At 39.6% G+C, this 21,183-nt stretch overlaps 2 protein-coding genes across 4 annotated transcripts in view; both read right to left on the reverse strand.

Annotated features, from left to right (window-relative positions):
- LOC105391174 overlaps window positions 1–21,183 on the reverse strand; it is a 138,917-nt gene that overhangs the window by 85,226 nt on the left and 32,508 nt on the right. For all 3 annotated transcript variants that reach the window (XM_048629229.1, XM_048629227.1, XM_048629228.1), the window contains exons 2-3: window positions 16,675–17,612; window positions 16,286–16,474 (exon numbers count right to left, since the gene is read on the reverse strand). In XM_048629229.1, coding sequence (XP_048485186.1) covers window positions 16,286–16,474; window positions 16,675–17,314 — 829 coding nt within the window. In that variant the 5' untranslated portion in view covers window positions 17,315–17,612. The remainder of the gene's footprint in view (window positions 1–16,285; window positions 16,475–16,674; window positions 17,613–21,183) is intronic.
- On the reverse strand, window positions 7,545–9,667 carry LOC125490322 (acid-sensing ion channel 5-like). The gene has a single exon (XM_048629230.1). It carries the CDS (start codon window positions 9,456–9,458, stop codon window positions 8,127–8,129), a length of 1,332 nt encoding a protein of 443 aa, XP_048485187.1. The 5' UTR covers window positions 9,459–9,667; the 3' UTR covers window positions 7,545–8,126.

The raw sequence follows: 21,183 nt of genomic DNA on the forward strand, positions 1-21,183 counted from the left end.
CACGGTATCACGTCAGTGCATCCCAAGGGGCTGCCGTACTTCATACATCCCAGGGCTCACACCAGATTCCGCGAAAGTACTCGCAAGATATGAGACCTTGTATAATGAGGATCCGTTTTCAGAGGAAACCATACAATCCGGGGAGGAACTTATATCTCTACTAAGCGAGGCGCGTAGAACCAAGTGGATCCAAAGTTTGGCTAATATTGACATGACACACAACAGCAAGAAGGCGTGGGCATCCATACGAAAACTAACGACAGATCCCCCACCAGCCAGTCAACAAGGTACCATTAACGCCAACCAGGTAGCTCACCAACTGCTGCTGAATGGGAAACCCCCGCGTCGAATACGTAGAACCCGCAAAAAGCCATATCAAGAGCAAGCTGCCCCTGAATCTCCTGGTGACCCACTGAGCAAGCCTATCACCCTAAACGAATTGATGAGAGGTATCAAGGGGTTAAAGGTGGGAAAGGCAGCGGGTGTTGACGATATAACGGTCGAACAACTGAAAAATCTGGGCCCTGCGACAATATCGTGGTTACTTAAGCTTTTTAACAACTGTCTCAGTAGCGCCAAAATCCCGAAGCTATGGAGAAAATCGAAAATCGTCGCCCTCCTCAAGCCTGGAAAACTGCCCGTGGAAGCAAAAAACTTTCGTCCGATCTCGCTCTTGTGCCACACCTACAAACTCCTGGAAAGGCTTCTCCTCAACCGCCTGTCCAGCCGCATAGATCCGATGCTTATACCCGAGCAGGCTGGATTCAGGCCAGGGAAGTCATGCACCAACCAAACCCTAAAGCTCGCTCAGTACATCGAAGACGGATTCGAGCAAGGATTGGTTACTGGTGTGGTCTTTGTCGATCTATCAGCCGCATACGACACAGTAAATATCGGAAGGCTGCTGGGAAAGGTACAAAGCTTAACGAAGGATAATGACTTTGTTCGCTTTCTGGGTGAGATGCTGCAAAATAGACGATTCCAGGTGTCCCTGTATGCGAAGAAAAGCAGATGGCGCACACAGAAAAACGGCCTCCCCCAAGGCAGTGTCCTGGCGCCAATCCTCTTCAACATATACACGAATGATCAGCCCCAGGACCTGTCAAGCTTTCTATACGCCGACGACCTAGCCTTAGCTACTCAAACAAAATCGTTCGAGGAAGCAGAAGACAACCTTGGAGCTGCTCTGGAAGGCTTGGGGAAATTCTACGAGGACAATGCGCTGAAGCCAAACCCCTCCAAAACGGAGTCCTGCGTGTTCCACCTCCGTAACCGCCAAGCACAACGCACACTCAACATCACATGGCGTGGGACAAAAATTGAGCACAATGACCACCCCAAATACTTAGGCATCACACTGGACCGTGCCCTCACCTTTAAATGGAATTGCGTAAGCCTCAAACGGAAGGTGAGCTCACGCAACAACCTACTCAGGAAGATTACGTCAACCAAGTGGGGAGCATCACCGGATGTACTGAGGACCACAGGACTGGCACTATGCTACTCTGCAGGTGAATTCGCCTGCCCCGTGTGGGCGAGATCTGCGCATTGCAGGGAAGTGGATGTGGCCTTAAACGACACCTGCCGGACAATCACGGGATGCCTTAAGCCGACACCGGTTTGGATGCTGTACTCGCTGTGCGGTATCGCCCCCCCCGATGTGCGTAGAGAGGCTGCCTGCTCTCGAGAAAAACACAGACAGGAGACCGACCCGAGGCACCCGCTCTACAACCAAGAACCAGCTCCTTACCGACTTAAAAGCCGGAAAAGCTTCCTTAGGTCTACAGTTGCCTCGCACAAGGACCCATCGAAGGAAAGGATAGACCTATGGCAGGCAAAATACCCGATGGCGAACTCCTTCATCCCCCCTAATGAGTCCCTGCCTCCCGGACACGAACTACCCTGGGCGACATGGAAGTCACTCAACCGACTCAGGACAAACATGGGCCGATGCGGAGAAAACATGTGCAGGTGGGGTTACCGCGGCCCTGCCTCCAACATCTGCGCATGTGGTGCGTCCCCACAGACCATGGAGCACCTGATGGTGTGCCCTGGATGTCCCAACACCTGCACCCGGGAAGACCTCCTAAAGGCCAACCAGAGAGGTATCGACGTGGCGGCCCACTGGGCCGCGGAAGTGTGACAGTTGCCATCGACACGACAAGAAGAAGAAGATCGCCTACTAGAGGAAAAAATTACAGGCATTGCTCCAGGGGTCCACTCCAAGCAACGCCACCTGGCTGAGTAGGTAAAACCGCCACCGATAGCGATGTGTCGTGAGTAGGCTCCTTGATCTTACTCTCGTGATTAATTTAGTTTGATGAAGAGTTACACAACATGGTTACCCGTTATGATAAGCCTTGTATAATTCAATTATGTATATTTTTGGAGTATGTTATTCAGGATGTTCTCTTTTATTTATTGATAAATATACCATACACCTAACACAAAAAGTCGGTAAAACATAGGATATGCAACAAATCGTCTAAATAGAATATTTAATAGTGAAAATTTCAGTCCCCTTTTGTTTTGTCCCCGCCGCGCCGTTCCCTTTGAATAATTAAACTGCAAAGTGGAATTTATAAAAAAGTAAACCTTTTATATGCAAAAAATATATTTAAAACTTATAAAAACAAGGTCGTTTTATATTAAGATAAAAACGATACTTTTAACTTTTTTCAATCATACAATCCATCGATAATTTTTTATTTAACGTTAAAATTAAAGTTTACCAAATTATATGTCATCGCATTGTGTCGCAAATATCAGATTTATAACTTTTTTGGCTAACATTATAGTTTTTTAAACTGTTTTACCGTCGCAATTTTGTATAGGTTATTTAGACATAGTTGAACACTAGGAAAATGACCGCTTCATACCTATGTATAAATACCTACATTCCAGCATTTAACAAGTTATGTGCATGTGTGTTTTGTGGTCAATTGTATTTGGAATATGATAAAAAGAACAAAATAGAATGTTATAGTAGTGCTTATAAGTACGAGTAGCTCTTTTTTATCACATCATAAACACTGGTATAGTATACATACACACTATAGGAGTACTTTATCATAGACTAGCACGGTTCAAAAGTTATCTTAAAAATGCAAGACCTGAACCAACATGTGATCCGATAATGCGCCTCTTTTAGCATAATGAAGTAAAAAGCTCTCATAATCGACATTTTCAGGAAGCTGAGATAACCAGCTAAAGCCAGCAAGTCTACGTTGTTGACATCCTAAAAGGTTTTTAAAATGAGTAAAAGATTTTGCCTTGTAGATCTTAGGAGAGGAATATGGGGTTATTTTATGAGTGAATTTTACCAATTAGGTACTCGTTCAGAACGGGTGCGTATTGCGACGTATAAAAACGAAATGTATAATTTCACATTAATAACGTTCACAACCTATAATGAACGTTACGTATAACAACAAAATCTTTATTTTCATAAGGTATAAGATTCAATTGGTATAACGTACATTTTATATAAAATCAAAATATATAATACTTACGAAGACTAATATCAATTCGTATAACATACATTACGTATATCGATTAAAATATATACTATCGTTTAGTATAAAGTTCATAATCTGTGTTTAATTACCCAACACCGTCAAACCCCCTAGCGCCAAAACCTAAAGATAGGTGCGACGACGAGCAAAGCGAGGAGGAGCGTGTTTGGTGCACATGTTCGTCGAAACCAAAGCGGAGCGCAGCGAAGCGGTGCGAAGCGGAGCGGAGCGTCTCCCCACATAGCGCAATAATAATAATAATGTCAAAACCCCTAGTACCAAAACCTAAAGATAGGTGCGACGACGAGCAAAGCGAGGAGGAGCGTGTTAGGTGCACATGTTCGTCGAAACCAAAGCGGAGCGCAGCGAAGCGGAGCGGAGCGTCTCCCCACATAGCGCCAATAATAATAATTATGTCAATACCCCTATTACCAAAACCTAAAGATAGGTGCGACGACGAGCAAAGCGAGGAGGAGCGTGTTAGGTGCACATGTTCGTCGAAACCAAAGCGGAGCGCAGCGAAGCGGAGCGGAGCGTCTCCCCACATAGCGCCAATAATAATAATAATGTCAAAACCCCTAGTACCAAAACCTAAAGATAGGTGCGACGACGAGCAAAGCGAGGAGGAGCGTGTTAGGTGCACATGCTCGTCGAAACTTTGTGATAATTATATCCGTTGTAGAATATATGTTATAAACTTTATGCATTTTAATCGTTATATCAATTGAAATTATACTTTTTGAACGTTATTCTTTACGAAATTATGTATTTAGTAATTATGCCTTTCGTTTGTTATGCACAGTGATCGTTATACTTAATAAATTTATATCATATGGGCGTATACCTTGTGAATGTTATACCATTCGTTTTTATACCTCGTATTACTTACCCGTTCAGAACATATTATTTTGAATTCGGTCAATCTCAACAATATTTTAAAAGTACCTACCTACCTAAAACAAAATATTTTATCGATAATTTAGAAAAGGTATTAGGTAAGGTACTTAGGTACATTCTATCAACACAGGGTGATAAATTTATCCGCAAGACCATTGTGTATCAAAATCAAATCATCTCTACTTAAACTCCAGTAAAACGAACAACAGTAAAACACATGACGCTTACAACCATTGTAAGTACCTCGTACCTTGTAATCGGATTATAATGACTGACTTACACACAATATTGGAGGCCAAAAATTAGATTTACTTTTCGTAAGCGCTCGGGATGGTTGCCAAACAACACACGCGTAGTATATGCGTAACCCCGGGCACGCGTCCTAATCCCCTAATTGGATGATCGCGACACGGAGCACCATGTACATGCTGTCGGTATTGTAACAGTGTGTTGGCAACACTGGTGTTTACAAAAGCAGTCTAAATTAAAGGAAGTAGGTAATGTACTTGTAGTACGAAATTTGGAATCAATCAGACATCAGGAAATTTTTCAGATATATACCTACACTCATGCACCAGAAAAGAGCTGATAATCTTCAAACAGCTACACCGATTTTCACGAAACATAGCTAAGAACACTCGGGGTAACATTACCTATCACTCTAAAAAAAAAAACGAAAATCAATTCGGCCGTTTGGGAGTTACCTACAAACACGTTAAACTTATAACACCCCTTTTCCGTTGGGGGTAAAATAAGCGGGGTTCTTCTAGTGATCGTTACCAGACAACTTTTATATGGAAGACAGAGAGTTTAAAAAAATACTAGCGTTTCTTTCTTAAGTAGGTACCTAGTTCATCGCACACTCGGCATTCAGAATGCCAGTATGGGTTTTGAGGCTGGATTCTTAGCATATTTTTGTGGCTTGAAGAGTTATTTATTTTATTATATACATACACATACATTAATACATTATGATTATGTGCCAACTGCTGCCAACCGGACTTGGAAGACATAATGAAGCAAACACAGAAGAGGCGTGCAGAGATACTAAAAAGCGTTAGCCGTTAAAAGTTATGGTTATTAGCCTATTTCTCATATAACTGGCATAGTTTGGAGAAATAAGCACATTCATTTTGAACGGCTTACTTAACTGATTTTAATAAAATGGTTACGTTTGTTTCCGATCACGGCCACATCATAGCTACGGAGTAGATTTGTAAAGTTAGGACGTGTTGAGCTTTTGAGCTTGCTGTTTCTACACGAGATCTTACTACTATAAAGAAATCTTTGCAACGTTAAAGAATGGCCTCGGTAACATTTACATGGAAATTGGTGTACCTACATAATTTTACTGATAGGTTCAAGGTACACTTGTCCAAAATTTATAATGCACATGCAGATCTGCACATCTGAATCATTAAATCGTAAGAGCCTTAAAAAAACACTTGCATTTCGCACCTTGTTTGAAAGAAATAGGAGTCAATATCATGTGTCACAAAATCGAAAACAACTGATCTGTCAAAGATTTCTATGCGCATTATAAATTTTGGAGCACTGTACCTACATACCTAAATAATATAACCTGCAATCTTTATAAAGCGACTTCACTAAGTTAACCCAGGATAAGTCTGCATAAACTATAAAGAGTAATGACAATGTCTCAAACATATTTGTCAGTGTGACCAGGACCCTAATTCTCGACCACTAGTCTTTTATCTTAATTATTTTCTTTTTTTATTTTTTTATTTCATTTATCTTATACATACTTATTTTGGGTTTATTGTATCCAATTTGCCTTCTATACAGAGTAACCGAAAATTAGCTGAACACGTGTGCCTCTAACCAAAGTCAATTTATGCGATTAAATTACTTTGTGTCACTTCCCCTTGATCCCATATACTTACATGTATGTCTACCTGTTCACCTGCCACACATAACATCTTGCTACTAACCTAACAATAGAGATTGCTTTATACAGGGAGTTGTAAAAATGGTACATTAAGCTGAAACGGGGTGATTCTTAGTACCACTTTAGTAACACCCTGTAGACTTCCTTATTAGGGGTGTAGGTACCTGTCGTATTTTATTATCACGAAACTATTTCAATTTGTATTTCTGAAAGTCACTGTCTAGGTCCTTTCACCACAGTGAAAATTGTGATACTTTTCAACCGATCAATTTAACTTTTTTAATAAATATGCTATACTATACCGAATGTTAAAGTAGATATATTCGTACAGTTCATGTTATTACACTTTTTATAACTTTACCCGAGAAATATTCGATGTCACGAGTACTAGTAGTTAAGTGGCACTTACCGTGTTTTATAGCAAACCCTTTTTGCAGCAATATTTTAGTATAGAGCACCTAAACGAGGTAGAGTTTCGTTTTTATACGTAATAGCAGTAGATAAGATATATGAACGTGGTAACAGTGAAGAGCACCTTAAATTTGACACTGGCGTGGCAGTCAAATTTTACTCTTACAAATCATGAGTTACCCTGTCTCTACGTTATATTTTGTGTTTATATTTTGTACTAGCTGTTCCCGCGCGCTTCGCTTCGACTTAAAAAGTTTTCCCGTGGGAATTCCGGGATAAAAAGTAGCCTATGTTCTTTCCCAGGGTCTTGACCGTATGTATACCAAATTTCATTCAAATCCGTTCAGTAGTTTTGGCGTGAAAGAGTAACAGACAGACAGACAGACACAGTTACTTTCGCATTTATAATAATAATAATGTCCTCCTAGCCGAATTTCGACTACGGCGGCCAATCTCATTTGAGATCAGCCATCTACGCAGGAGTAGATTATAGTGCCCAAGTGTGTGCGCAGTACACAGGAGCACTCTCTGTTCCATCACTCTCATAGCCCAATGGGACGGATTGACCGACACGACTGGAGAGAGCTAGTCGCAGGACCGACTGCTTTACATGCCCATCCGACAGCATGGATCGTTTCACTGTTTCGGACATCAGGTGATCAGCCTTCTATGTCCTAACCAAACTTAGAAACACAATTTAGAAACACTAATTGATGGTCCCACCCGGGAATCGAACCCGGGACCTCTGGGCCATGAAGCGAAGCTTTAACCACTAGACCACAGAGCCAGTTATAATATTAGTTAGGATACAATATCTACATACGCCACCGCCTTAATACGTAAGCATCAGTATTTATTTTCAGTAAGAATCAGATATGTGACTCCATGATTAGTGAATTTTTGACTGTATTTGTAAACGTCCCCTTCACCATTACCTTTCATTTCTGGCTGGCTTTTTATTATATCCTTCTTCTACAAACATATAAATTTTATCATATTCCTACACAGTAGCCTCACACTGTGACCCTCCGTGACCCGTGTAAGTCAGCCAGGACGCTCAGGGAAGGACTTGCCTGGATTACCTTACTAATGAGAATTTCCGTACCTCACTTTATACATACTGTATGTATAATAATTATATCCAAAAGTGACCTTTCTACAAAGCCTTGTGTAAATGTTAATTAAAATTACAAAAAAGATAAAGTTTTATTTGATATTTTTTATTAAGTTGCACGCAAACCACACATTTTGTTTCACTCAAGTGTAATGTTCACAGATTAGAGAGCCTATGTACTTTGTGCTTTGATAAACTATGACTTAGCGCTACACCTACTTATAAAGTTAATTTAATCATTCTTATTCTTGATAAAAAACTCAGTCAATAAAAATTGGGCCTAAACGTGCCACTTCCTAAAACAAAGATAGTAGACAATCTCGATGATCGACAAAATGGATCCTCCGAAGAACAGTCCGATGCAGTTGCCCATAGCCACGACGAGGTCGAGCGGCGTGCGGGTGACCTGCCGTGTGATGCGTTGGTGGGGGCGCGCGCCCAGCGTGAACCACGCGATGCTGGAGATCACCTGCCCCACCGGCTCATCCAACTTGTTACTCACTATGTTGTAGTCCGGCTCCGTACACGACGGCAGACAGTCGCACTCTATCCCCGACACGTTCCCGTCCGGTATCATCATGCTACGCAACGTGTCGTGGTTTCTGGTTAGACATTTTAGGCCTTCTATGTCGCAAATCCGGTCCTTGTACTCTGGGGGCGATAGGTGATGCGTGCAGTTGCACAGGGCCAGCTGCGCCGCGAACCGACATTCGGTTATACACACGGAGTAGCTGTAGAACTTGTATGAGAGGAATTCTGGTGGAACCTCATCGCTGAAGCGGCATCGACGGACCTCTGGTGACGTCATCGACACCTCAGGCTCGTTCACTATTTCGACAATTGAGAAAATCATATGCGCCTCTGAACCGACTGGAACTGTGATCCGCCTATCGTATTCCATGTTCCAGAACGGTATGTCGTCTGAGGAATGTAGGAACGCCTCGTAATCTTGAAAAGCGTTTATTTCCAAAACGTCCGGGTTCAAAGTCGTCATTGTCGATCGAAACTGAGCTTTTTCGGTGACATGGTTATTGTTGAATGTGTAACATGTTCCGAATTCTGTTTGCACTGGGCGGAATATTTTGCAGCATAGTTCCGGCATTGTGTTCCATTTGCAAAAACTGAAAAAGTTTTCACAGGTCGTGCGGTGGTCGGTGACGATTTTTTCAAAGTTGGATGAGCAGACGGCGTCTTCGGTCGCACAATCAGATAGACACGAGAAACAAGTTCCTTCGAAGAACGCTATTTCATCGACATATCGAGCTGGATTTTTGATCGTACCGTTTTCGTCAGAATTCGAGTTCGTACCCATATTATCAATAGATTTCTCACACAGGGTGATTGAGGGATACGTGGTGTTCCAGTGCAAGTAATCACTCCTTGTTGTAAACCGAATGGGGTTCTTATGGTAGTGGTTGTAATAATTGCAAATTGTGTAAACGACTGCAAACCATATATGGATATAAATTATGCAATAGATGATTCGGCATATGTAATGGACTTCTTTCCTCACCATGAAGCTTGGCCCGTGAATAGTCAGGTTCACACAGGTATCCATCAAACGCTTATAAAGAGTTCTCATATGTTTTTTCGCCGCTTTTAAGTAATTCATTTTGTTGCGTTTTGTCTCCCCGATGGTATGATAATGAATGATAAGCTAAGGTTTTATTTGGTAACTGTAATCACATGTAGTTACAAAATCGGTAATGGATATCCATTTGCCTAATTGACCCACACCACAATGATTTTTGATGAAACTTCTTACATACGGGGGAAATTATTTACAGCTTTAATTTAACTAAGTACATAATATTTACACGGATGTTGACGTGGCTAATGATTACATAAAATTTAGTTTCAGCAATATCTATATTCTATAATTATCTTTGTCGGAACAAAAGTTTTATTTTCAAGTCCGAAATGATCCCCTCAGTGCACTCCCTTTTTTTAACACCCTGTAGAATTATTAATGAAAAAACTGAATCATATCAGTCTAATCTATTGTTTGGGTATATGGGCACAGTATTGGTGAGATAACATAATTCAATTTCGATAACGTAATACTTTCTATTGTGTAATATAGAGGTACCTTTGTATAATACATTTATATATGTATACCACATGGTATTAGAAATACACTCTCATTTCTTCTCGTTTGATACCCAGAGACGACTAGCCGATGACCCGACTGATAAGAGGTAAGCGCTTCACCGACCGCAGGACCACTGGACTTTTTCAACAAAACCTACGAGTAGATATCATAACTATGAAACAAAAATTGATGGTCCCTTTACTTTAGTATAAGCATAGAATAACAAGTAAAGTAGTACTCGTTATTCTATGGTATAACTAGGCCATAGAGAAAGTTCCTATAGTCACATAAAACTTGTGTGCAAATGTGAAAATATGAAGTCCACCCTATGAAGACTTATTTTATAATATTTGTACAATACAGAGTTAAATAAATAAATATGAAGACTTGTCGAACTTAGTAAGTACTTCACCAAGTAGGGTCTTAACTTGTTGAACAGAGCAAACAGCTGTAAATGCCTCAAGCCTTAAAGTAGGAGCCCTATTGTTGCTCATATACATTTAGCTACCTACATATTTAACAGGCGCGGCTAACTGAGTTATAATTAATTAAACATATCGTCATTGTGACAAGATATTATGGTAATCGCTACTAATCCATTATAATAATTTAATTAGAAAGCCTCGGAGAGGTTTAACGAATAAATCCGACACATTTAGATTTTGTTAATGCCAAATTGATAGGTAACGTAGGTAGTTAGGTACTTTATAAGTAGGTAGGTATGTATTTTACATAACATTTATCTGAATGTTATTACTAGTGACCCAGTAGGGCGGCCCAGATATCGATGGGGTGATGTGGTGATAGCGACCTGCGCGAGCTTTAGGCTAGCGATTCGGGACTTAGTACACAGCACCGGACCGAGGAAAATGTGAGTTCTTGTATCGTATGCCAAGACACATTAAAAGAAAATTTAATGAGGTTTCTTTTGAACTTTTTAATACGTTACACACTTATCGCTAAAGTAAAAAATGTGATTAGATAATCTTCTTTGCGCGGTACAGTTGATACATAACTCGAGGAAGCTGCTTTAATGCTCCCTCACAATATAGTTTATAAGAAATATACCTACATAAGTATGCCTATAGGTTAATCTTTCTGTGCATGATGTAAAAAAGTTCTACTGAATACTTATCGCACGTCATGAGGAAGCCATTTTAGTCCGCCCCGCGTCACGCACGATCGTAAAAGTTCTTTTGTCCAAATTCGATTCCTGAAAAGTTCACACTGTGGCACACAATTTCTTGACCCTCCAAATAGGGGTTTCATTAGACGGGAATTGAATTAGTTTCGGTTTCGGTGGCAATTACGTACACGTTAAATTGAAGAGTGATTTCATTTTGCAATTTCTATATTATGGCTAGTAGAAAAAAATACATTGTGAACACATTTTCTATGGAAAGCATGCACTCTCACACGAAAAATAAATCTTACCTTACACTCGAAAACTTAAAAAAAGCAGTTATGCAACTCTGCCACCTTGGTAAGCTAAAACAAAATGTAAGGTTTGTTTGTACCTACTTAAATAAATTTTAACGCTGATTAAACCAAACCATAATCATCCAATTTAGGCGCTACGTTGCTGGCTACCGGTATTTCCCGGAGCGGAGAATATTATAAATTATTGAGAATAGCCCCCGGCGCCCACTGTACTCTGTGCTGTTGTGAATGTCAGCTCAAGCCTCGCACCATGAATCCCCACTTTACTTACAGACTTGACCCACTCTATTTGGTAGCTATCAGACGATATTACACCTTAGACCCTAGCGTTATAAATCACCACCTAAGATTCTCACCTTCATTCAGGGGACAAAGAGTGAACGATTTGTACTCTGCTTATGTTTAGGCAGGAAGTAGGGTAAGCGAGCGGGTTCGTGACTTGGAGCCACCAGGGATGGTTGTACTCCCGCATCTATATTTAATTGGTTCAGCCTGTCGCATTCTATTTGTGAATTCTGTGAGGATTCTCTGCTGTTCCGTGGTTTAGCTTAATTTGATGTGCCATTATTTAGCTCGTTCAATTTACGAGGAAGGAAATTGGCTTGTTGGTTAGTCCTCCATTTGCCACATTTGTTGCTTTATTATTCGGGTTTGTGGTGTTTACCTTGATACAGTTATTCTTTGAAAGTGAAGGCGTCACGACATCGCCTGATTGTTAATTTGGATGACAAACATGGCTGCCGCCATTTTGCGTGCTGTGTTGCTTGAATTAAATTAAATTAGGTATGAGACGTAGGTATTTTTAGGAATTATTAAAAATATATTCCGACAATCCGTATAATACATTAGCGTGAGCGAGAAAAGCTTTTATATTGTGAGTATTTTTGTTGGTAATCTTTAAAGCTCACAATGTTTACAGAGTACAGAGCCTACGCAAATTACCTATTTATGCTCATTTTATTGAATTAACTTCGCTGGATTTTCCTCACACCTACTTAACATTTTTATTACGCGGGACTTTTAAATTTTTGTGTGCCTAATGTTCTGCCTTGTATCTTGTTAAGTACGAGTACATAAAATAAATTAGACATTCACACCATCTGTGCTATGAAGAAAAGCGCTGATACAAATGACGACAAATTTAAGTAAAGTAGGTAGATTATGTAAGACCTGTTATCAATATTATCCCTGCATAGTAGGAGCATGAAAGGTGTTACATCAAATGTACCTAGCTTTTATGACACAATACATCGGTCATACCCTCGGCTGTCAGCGACTGACTAATAATCTGAATCCGGCACATTCGCCCGAGCCGGGCGTGATTTGTGAATTTACCCACAATATTTTTACATTATGTACCGAGTTAGCATGATTAAAACTGAACTTTTATGTTAATGTTATAAACATTATTGTTAGGTACCTAATTAAAGATTTCGTTCTTATTAGGTGTTAACTGTCACAATACTTATGTTGTAAATATACACTACACTAAAGTGTGTATCTGTAGATGAAAACATCAAACTTTATACTTAACGTATTAGAAAAAATATATATATTTATGTTATTTAATTAGTTGTTTATGCAATATTGTTTATATAGGCATTGTCTTGTCTGAAAAAACATTCCGCTTAAAGTAGTTTCTTCTAGGATAAAAACTAACACTAGAAAGTAAGCAAGCTGTGTAACTAACATTATGTGCAAATAAAGACCTTTTCAAATCAAATCAAAATCAATAATCTGACTGACCATCCTTTAACCACAGTGACAAACCCTAGTCTAGTTTGTCACCGACACGCTAAGAAGGCCCCAACACATTCCACAGACTGCATCAGTGGTGCGTTGTTTCAACTTGCTGTGGTAACGTAATCTGCACGGACCTCGGTTTCCGCGGTCGAATCACAATCGCAATCTATTGGATTGTGCTCATGCATCCTAAACAGACTGTGAGGCACATATGAAATCTAGGTATAGTCTGAATAATAGTGCATTATTAACGGTTGATAGGTATTATGTCCGCAAATACACACACACACACACACACACACACACACTACAAATACAAAACACTGACGAGCAATCAAAAAGTTCCACTTACACAATAACGACACTAAATGCATAATGCACCCCACTTGTTAAACATTTAATTTAGAATTTGATCAAAATATTTACGTTTTTAGTTGGTACATGATGCGTTGTTAAGCTACTTCCATCGCATCGCACGAGAACTCCAACGAGTTTATGAGACTCGGGAACAAAAAATGCGATGGAAGTAGCTTAAGTTCCCAAGTCTCATAAACTCGTTGGAGTTCTCGTAAACATAATTTATTCAAATACAAAAGAAACACTGTCTAGTCACTTGGCAGCCTTCGGACATATTATGCAAGTCCCATGAACTAATAGAAAGAGATCACACTCTACACAAAGGGGCCTTTCGGCATTGTCAGAATGATAGCAGTTTCAAAGTTCGGTCTGTACCTAAATTAAATTTTTAGACTGTTTATGCTAAAAAATTTAGTGAAATTACCTACTATAAGTAGGTGTGGTGAAAACAAACCCCGTAATTGCTGAGTACCTAATTTTGCTAAGTCACGAATACAATATCGCCATCAATCCTAATTATCATCTAATGTAAAAGTATAATAAGCCGAATACAGGTATTTCTTTAAGGAAATAATTCAACTTTTTCCGATGAAATTTCCGTACCACAGCATATTGCACTTATGCAACCAGAGAACCACTTGAATAAATATACATATAGTGATAACATCCTTTTAGCCAATATCTGGTGCTTAACATAAAATAGGTATAATATATTATGCATTAAACAATTTAAACATACCATTTGAAAATAAGGATTATAGAACCATTCTCCTTCACAAACATTCAGTAAAATGGAAGCTACCTATTTATTGAAGAGGTTTTAAATATCGAATAAAACCCGTAATATTATTCATCACAATCTAAAACATATTGAAATAGCTGCAATAGTCGTAGGCAATGTGTTTTGAAATCCCAGTTACGTGATAGCCTTTGTTTGAACTCTTTGTGACGCCACTGTTTGTGACGTTAATTAAATAACCACACACTCGGGATGGAAATGGACTAGCCTTCTGTGGTTTAACCTTTGAATTTGTTTTTTTATGAAATGCCATGCCTGTAATAGATTCTGTGGTGATAAAGTTTCAGTCCCGTTAAAGGACCACCACACATTCAGCACTATATCCATTCAGGTAACTAACTCAACGACGACCGAATGGCGTAGTGGTTAGTGACCCTGACTATTGAGCCGATGGTCCCGGGTTCGATTCCCGGCTGGGACAGATATTTTGTTTAAACACAGATATTTGTTCTCGGGTTTTGGATGTGCCCGTAAAATGGCAATAGGCCCGCCCCCTATTACATTGGGACTAACATAACACTCTGGCGAAAAGTGGGTGCAGCAATGCACCTCTGCCTACCCCGCAAGGGAGTACATTAGTACAAGGCGTGAGTGCGTGTTTTTTTAAGTTAGTTAAATTTTATAATTATGTTATTTTATTTATTATTTTGTATGATTTAAAATGTATGTGTTTAGTTTATAATATGGGCCACTGATGCCTGAAATAAAGGTTTATTATTATTATATTATTATTATTATTTTTTTTTTTTTGTAACTAACTCAAGTGGAATCAAAATGTTACCAGTCTATTATACTATATCATAAAAATAGTGAGTGCTAGTCGTAATGACCTGACTATTTGATGGTACAGATTTCCTAAGCGTAGGTAGGCGAAATGCAGGGTGTTGCAATAGTGGTGTAGTAAGCCATTTTTTATCCCAAATTTCCTAAATTTATAGAACAAACGCTCTGAGTCAGCATCTTTTAGTTTTCTATACCCTTTTTGCAATACCGTGTATAATAGTTATATGTATCATGTAGGAAATTAAATAAGTAAACGCAAACCAACAAATCAAAAGGTTATCGAAACCAAACAATATTACACGTAGGATTAATTCTCGTTCGTATTTAAAAGGCAGGGAATGATTTTGTATTAAATTCAGAGAGTTCCCGTTTCATACGAAGGATGCCCGAGGCATTATTGAATTGGTTCTCGAATTCTATACGTCGGAACGTCTGTTGCAATGTCGAACGATATCCGATTGTATAATTAATTAAATGTATTTCCATCTTTGTTAAGCTTGAGCGTTTGCGTAAAGCTAATTGTTGCTACGTAGGTTTAACTTTAACGTATTTAAAATAACGTGTATACTTATTTGGCATTCGACAATGTAAAATTATTGAATCAAGAAAAAACAGTGAAATACCTAGATATCCTGCATTGTTCTATGCTAGATAAGAAAGAAAGACAATGAATGACAGAAGAGAACCGTGAAGTTATTCAATGAAAAGTTCTTGCAAAGATTATTTAAAAGTAGTCAAAAGTTTTGGGAGTGAATCTAACGGAATCTTATTAATTTAATAAACTCTTAAGACAACTTTAGATAGACGTTAATATTCTTAAGAAAAAGATAGGTACATAACAATAGCAATAAAAACATAATCTACGAAAAATCTTTCGGTCTAGTTATACTGTCGAGCAATGAAAACTATCCACCTGCCATTGCTGTTACATAATAATTATGTCACTGGAACTTTTTCATTGCTTGCGAGTGTACACTCACGGGCAATGAAAAAGTTCCACTCACAAAATGTCGACACAAATAACCCCGATTTTCTGAAACAATTAATTTAAAATTTGATCAAAATATAACCGTTTTTAGTTGGTAATATCCTGATGCTCTGTTAAGTGTACTTAAATGTTGCAGAAACCGTCATTAAGCTATCCTTTTCCGTTTAGGAGTAATTTGGTGCTTTTCTCAGTGGAACCTTTTCATTGCCCGTGAGTGTAAGTTATATATTTACTTACCTGTTTTGACCAGTTTGAAGGTGACCTGCTGCTGGTTCTTGAGCGGTTCGTTGTGCGCGGGGTGTGTGAGCTCTCGCAGCACCATCTCCATGGAGGGCTGCTGCATCCTGCCGGGCGGCGCCGGCGACGCGGCCCGCGCGCGGCTCAGGCGACGGAAGAAACTGACCTTCTTCGGCTTCGAGTAGAGTCCTGGCGACGAAGAATTATAATTAGAATAAGATAAAGACAGAAGGAAGGGTTTAATCGTCAAAACCAAACGTTAACAATGAACATGAGTTGAAGTATTGAAGCGTGATTGTAATTTTTGAAAACACCATGCGCAGAAATGATTTATGGCGTGTTAGTCCATGATCGAACACACACAGTTCCAAATCCACACGCTGAAAAACCTTCGAAGGAGGCTCGGTGCGCTGACGGCGTCGAGGGCGTGGAGGGGCGCGTGGAGGGCGAGGGGGACGGGGCGGGCTCGGAGTAGGGGCGCGGCGGGAGCAGCAGGTTCTGCGACGAGGCGGCGGGGGAGGGGAAGTGCAGCGCCGACACGTCGGAGCGCCGGTCCGGCTCCGGCGTGGTGACGCGGATGTGCGCGCCGAACTGCGGCGTCGTCGCCACCTCGAACAGCGCATCGAAGTCGCGGTCGAAGATGTTCTTCCGCGAGAACGCCGGCGTGGGCAGGGGGGCGGGCAGCTCGAACTCATCTGGGGCGGGGGTGCGGACGATTTTGCCGAAATCGGGGTCCTCGTGCCGGCCGAGCTTCTTGAGGAGTTTCGCCTTGGTGCGCTCGCGCAGCTTGGGCGGCCGATCGGTGGAGGGCGTCGGCGAGGCCGGCGCGCGCTCCGCTGGCTCCGGGGGCGCCGTGGTGGCGGGGGAGGGGGCGCGGGGCGGGGCGAGGGGCGGCGGGGCGTGCGCGCGGGACGCCGCGGCCGGGAGCGGGAGGAGGTTGTCTAGTGTGGGCCGCTGCCTCACGCGGGGCAGCGTTTGTGAACAGTACGTCAGGGACACTACTTCTTCCGCTGGGTATATTACATACATCCCTGGCGAGACCGCATCGCGCCGGCCTCTCGCGCCCTCCGAGGAGGATCACGCTTCGTCCTCTATGTCTCCCGCTGCTCCGGCTCACAGTCCCGTAGATACTACTCCAGTTTAGAAATCATTGAAGAATACAGTGACTGTTTAAAAATCAAGATTTTTTTTGGAATGTCAGTAGTAAAGTCACTTTTTACGAGGACGATCGATTGAGGAATGTTGCAGGAAGGATATTTTGAGCCATTTATAGGAGGTAGGGTGGGTACTTCTTCTTGTGATGTCAGTCCATTAAATGTTGATTTTCCTAGAGTGAAAACAAAATAAATTGAAGACTATTTGGATGGAGTTTTTTATGGCATATAAGTACCTACATAATCATTATTTTTGAAAATAAATCTAAATAAAAATACCCAAGTGTATCAATCGCTGAATGGTTATTCAGCCATTTTGGCCGACTATTGACTTTGTAAACAGCAAATAGCTGAAAACAACGGTTCGCTTGCTACCGCGTTTCAGGTTTCATTTTACTTTACACTGTACAGAAAAGCTCGGCTCATAAATGGGTAATTTTGCTGCCGAACCTGCACAGAGGTATTTTAATTGTAAACAAATGCCTTTCATTAATAAATTAATTTCACAGATTCTGAAAATATGATCAAACTGCAACAGAAACCAGAAACTATGAAGAAAAAGAAAATCACCAAATTGAAACTTTAAACATGCCCACTTATACAACATAATAATATTGTATATAACATCAAGTACCTACATGAATACAATCAAAACATACAGTTCAAACGTGAGTCTTACGACGCTTGGATTAAGATCTCAGAGTCCGCCACTGTATGAGCTGGGTCAAGTGGCCCCACAATAGCTACGGCTGAAGCAGTTCTTGCTGAGCTCTTCTCTTTTTAACGACGACACGATAACTTTACGCGACCCACAAATACTGGTTTTGTGGTCAACAGTCTATTTCGGTGCCACTTGTACCAACAAAATGACAGAATTAATTCAAAGCCCACAACACGGGTTATGTAATGTATGTTGCGCCAAAAATAATAATATTTTGTTAGGGGTCGTGTTTGCTTTAACAGAATAAAGGTAGTGTTTTGCTTCAAGTGGCGCTACACAATATAGGCTTGATTCACGTTGTTTATTCAGTCGTTGTTGTTTGAATATCGACGAAATTATTTTGGTGAAAATTATTGGGTGAAAATTTCTGCTCAGTAGGTTGCTGAAATACACTAGAGTGTTATAACATTCATTATTGGGAGAGGTTTATGTCCAGCAGTGCCGATTACCTAGAAGGCGAATCTAATGCTACAAAGTTATTGAATATCAGGTGTTATTTCGGAGCAAAAGAGCAGTAGCAAGATTCACTCAGAAAGCAGCAGATTGAGCCGAGATTGGATTAGTCCAGGAGAAAATTCGAGTGAGTCTAAACAAATTGAGTTTGAATCGTGTTGCTCTTACGTCACACTTAAATATTCAGTGAAATGACTCAAGCTTCTACAATTAAGATTTATTTGTCAATTTAATAGCATAATTTTATTTCGGAATTCCGCCGGTAAATTGTGGTTGTAAATTAAGGAAAAAAATATCTCATTATCTTCTTGGGTGGATTTAAATTTTTCGTAAGCGAGTGAGTATCGCCTTTCCTTATAATAAGTCTGGCGCACCCTCGACAGTTAGACTGACGCTAATCTGACTGAACAATTCTTTCACCACAATGAAGAAACCTAATTTATAAAAGCTCTAGTATTTATCAATATGCTATTCGGAATTTTCTAAATAAACAAATCATGTAATAAACTTCTACTTACAATAAAATTACCTGTCTGCATAGATGATTTTTCAGTGATAATTATCGCTGCAAATCCTCATAGAATTACAATAATTGAAAAGTACTTACTTACGTTCTGTATGAGTTCACATACAGGACGTACTCGTAAGTACATTTCAATTATCAGACAATATTACGTGCGGTGAGTGTGATAAGTGGCTTACACGATTAAATATCCATTTATTATGGTCGTTCTGAAAATACGATGTAAATTAATATCGATTTTTTAAGTGCGGTTGTTGCATTTTATGAGCGTCAATACGTTCGACACATTTTTGCCGCGCCGTATGCGTATAATTTACATAGCAAAGCTGTCATATAACGAAACACCCTTTGATCTCGCTGTATCCCGTATGTGTATTGTAGAGGAATATTTTGACAAAGCCTGTAACTAAATAGACTTTGATTGTAGGTACCAGTGCGTACGTAAATATGCTATTGTTTCTGCCACCGAAATGTTTGACGGTATTTTTTGTCGTTTTGTATTCGGTTTGTATGGAACAATGTGTATGAAAATTCTTATGACGTGTAATTTTTATACGTCACGCCTCCATATTATTTTTTGTATAGGTTCCATGAAAGATTTATAGATATCTTAATTTTAATGACAAGCGCGTATTTTTTTTCAAAATGGCCGCCGACTCACGTACGGAGCACTATTCGTATTTTGCCAGAATGTCTTGAGGAAGAGACACATTTATTTCAGGATGTAGCCACCTCGTAGTTTACTGTGGCTCATTTTAATACAACGCCGTTGCTGCCTCGAATTGCTTTGTGTAAGCTCGTAGGCAGGTTGCCAAGCCACTAGACTAATAATTATGTAGTAGCCGTCAAATCGTCATTATATTGCTGCACTACGCTGTGAACAAAATCATGTATTGTTAGGCAGAATGTACATTATACAGACATCAGAGTTTTAAACGTCATTAGCACCACGTTTAAAATTGGTAGAATTTAGTAACTAGGTATGAAGTTAAAGTAAAAAAATGGGTATTTACGAGATCGATTTAGAAATCATACTAAAGTTTGTCAGAACTACAACAGTTCAGCGGTCTATAAGTGATCGATGGAGACCGAAACTCAATGTGTCTGTAACTTGTTCAATGTTCATTCCAAATTAATTTGAGAAATGGATTAAGGCAGTATTGTAGGTTTGGACTTACTTAGTAAGTTCAGTTGATCTTTAACATGGTTTAGTTAGTGATAAATCGTAGTAAGTAATAAGTCTGTATAAAACTTCTTCGAAAAATATATTATAGTTTGCAAAGAAGCGAAAAAATTATACTAAAAATAGGTATAGGATGGTTTTCTAGTTTTTATATTATTCGCTACGATTGCTACGAACATAATACGTATTTTTAGTTTGTAAAATATCGGTTTACCTATGTACTGTACATTGTACATTTAGAATTATATTTTTGATATTGATAAAAAAACATAATATATACGTACAATATACCTACCTACCTACCTACCTACCTACCAACAGAACAAACTTCCTGGTAGTTTTGAAGAAAAGGATGCTCGGAACTCTTAAGTAATAATGAACGATAGTGATCGATGCTCCATTATTCCATTAGACTATCTTGGAAGTTTTGTTATGTCGTTTGTCAATTAGATAACTATATTTATATATTTTCCTCATTCTGCTTATTCAGTAAATAGCTTTTGTAAGCGAAGTAGATAATTTTGTTTGGTTAAAAGATTATCATTTGTGTTTCTTTACCAAACAAAATGTTTTACTACAAAAATATCCTTTAACAATGACAGTTCATAAGTATACTTGTGAATTTAATTAGTTTCGCATAAAAAATATTAAGGATATCAATATATCCATCAAACTGTAGTTGTTCCAAGCTAACCCTAGTTTAGCTTTCTAATTTGGATCAGGTTATTGTTTGTAATAACAATTTTTCGTCCATCTAGATCACAAAATATAAAATTTGCCGGAATATAAGGAGATCTTTTATTTTTAATGAGGCGCGGGGACGCTAGGCCATTGTGTGCGGCACTCGACCCCGGTCGACGAGGC

The sequence above is a fragment of the Plutella xylostella genome, chromosome 22, assembly GCF_932276165.1.
Source record: "Plutella xylostella chromosome 22, ilPluXylo3.1, whole genome shotgun sequence".
Classification (NCBI taxonomy): Eukaryota; Metazoa; Arthropoda; class Insecta; order Lepidoptera; family Plutellidae; genus Plutella; species Plutella xylostella.

Coding starts and splice junctions, on each gene's coding strand:
- LOC125490322 (XM_048629230.1), bottom strand. CDS start 9,458: ATGAATTACTTAAAAGCGGCGAAAAAACATATGAGAACTCTTTATAAG.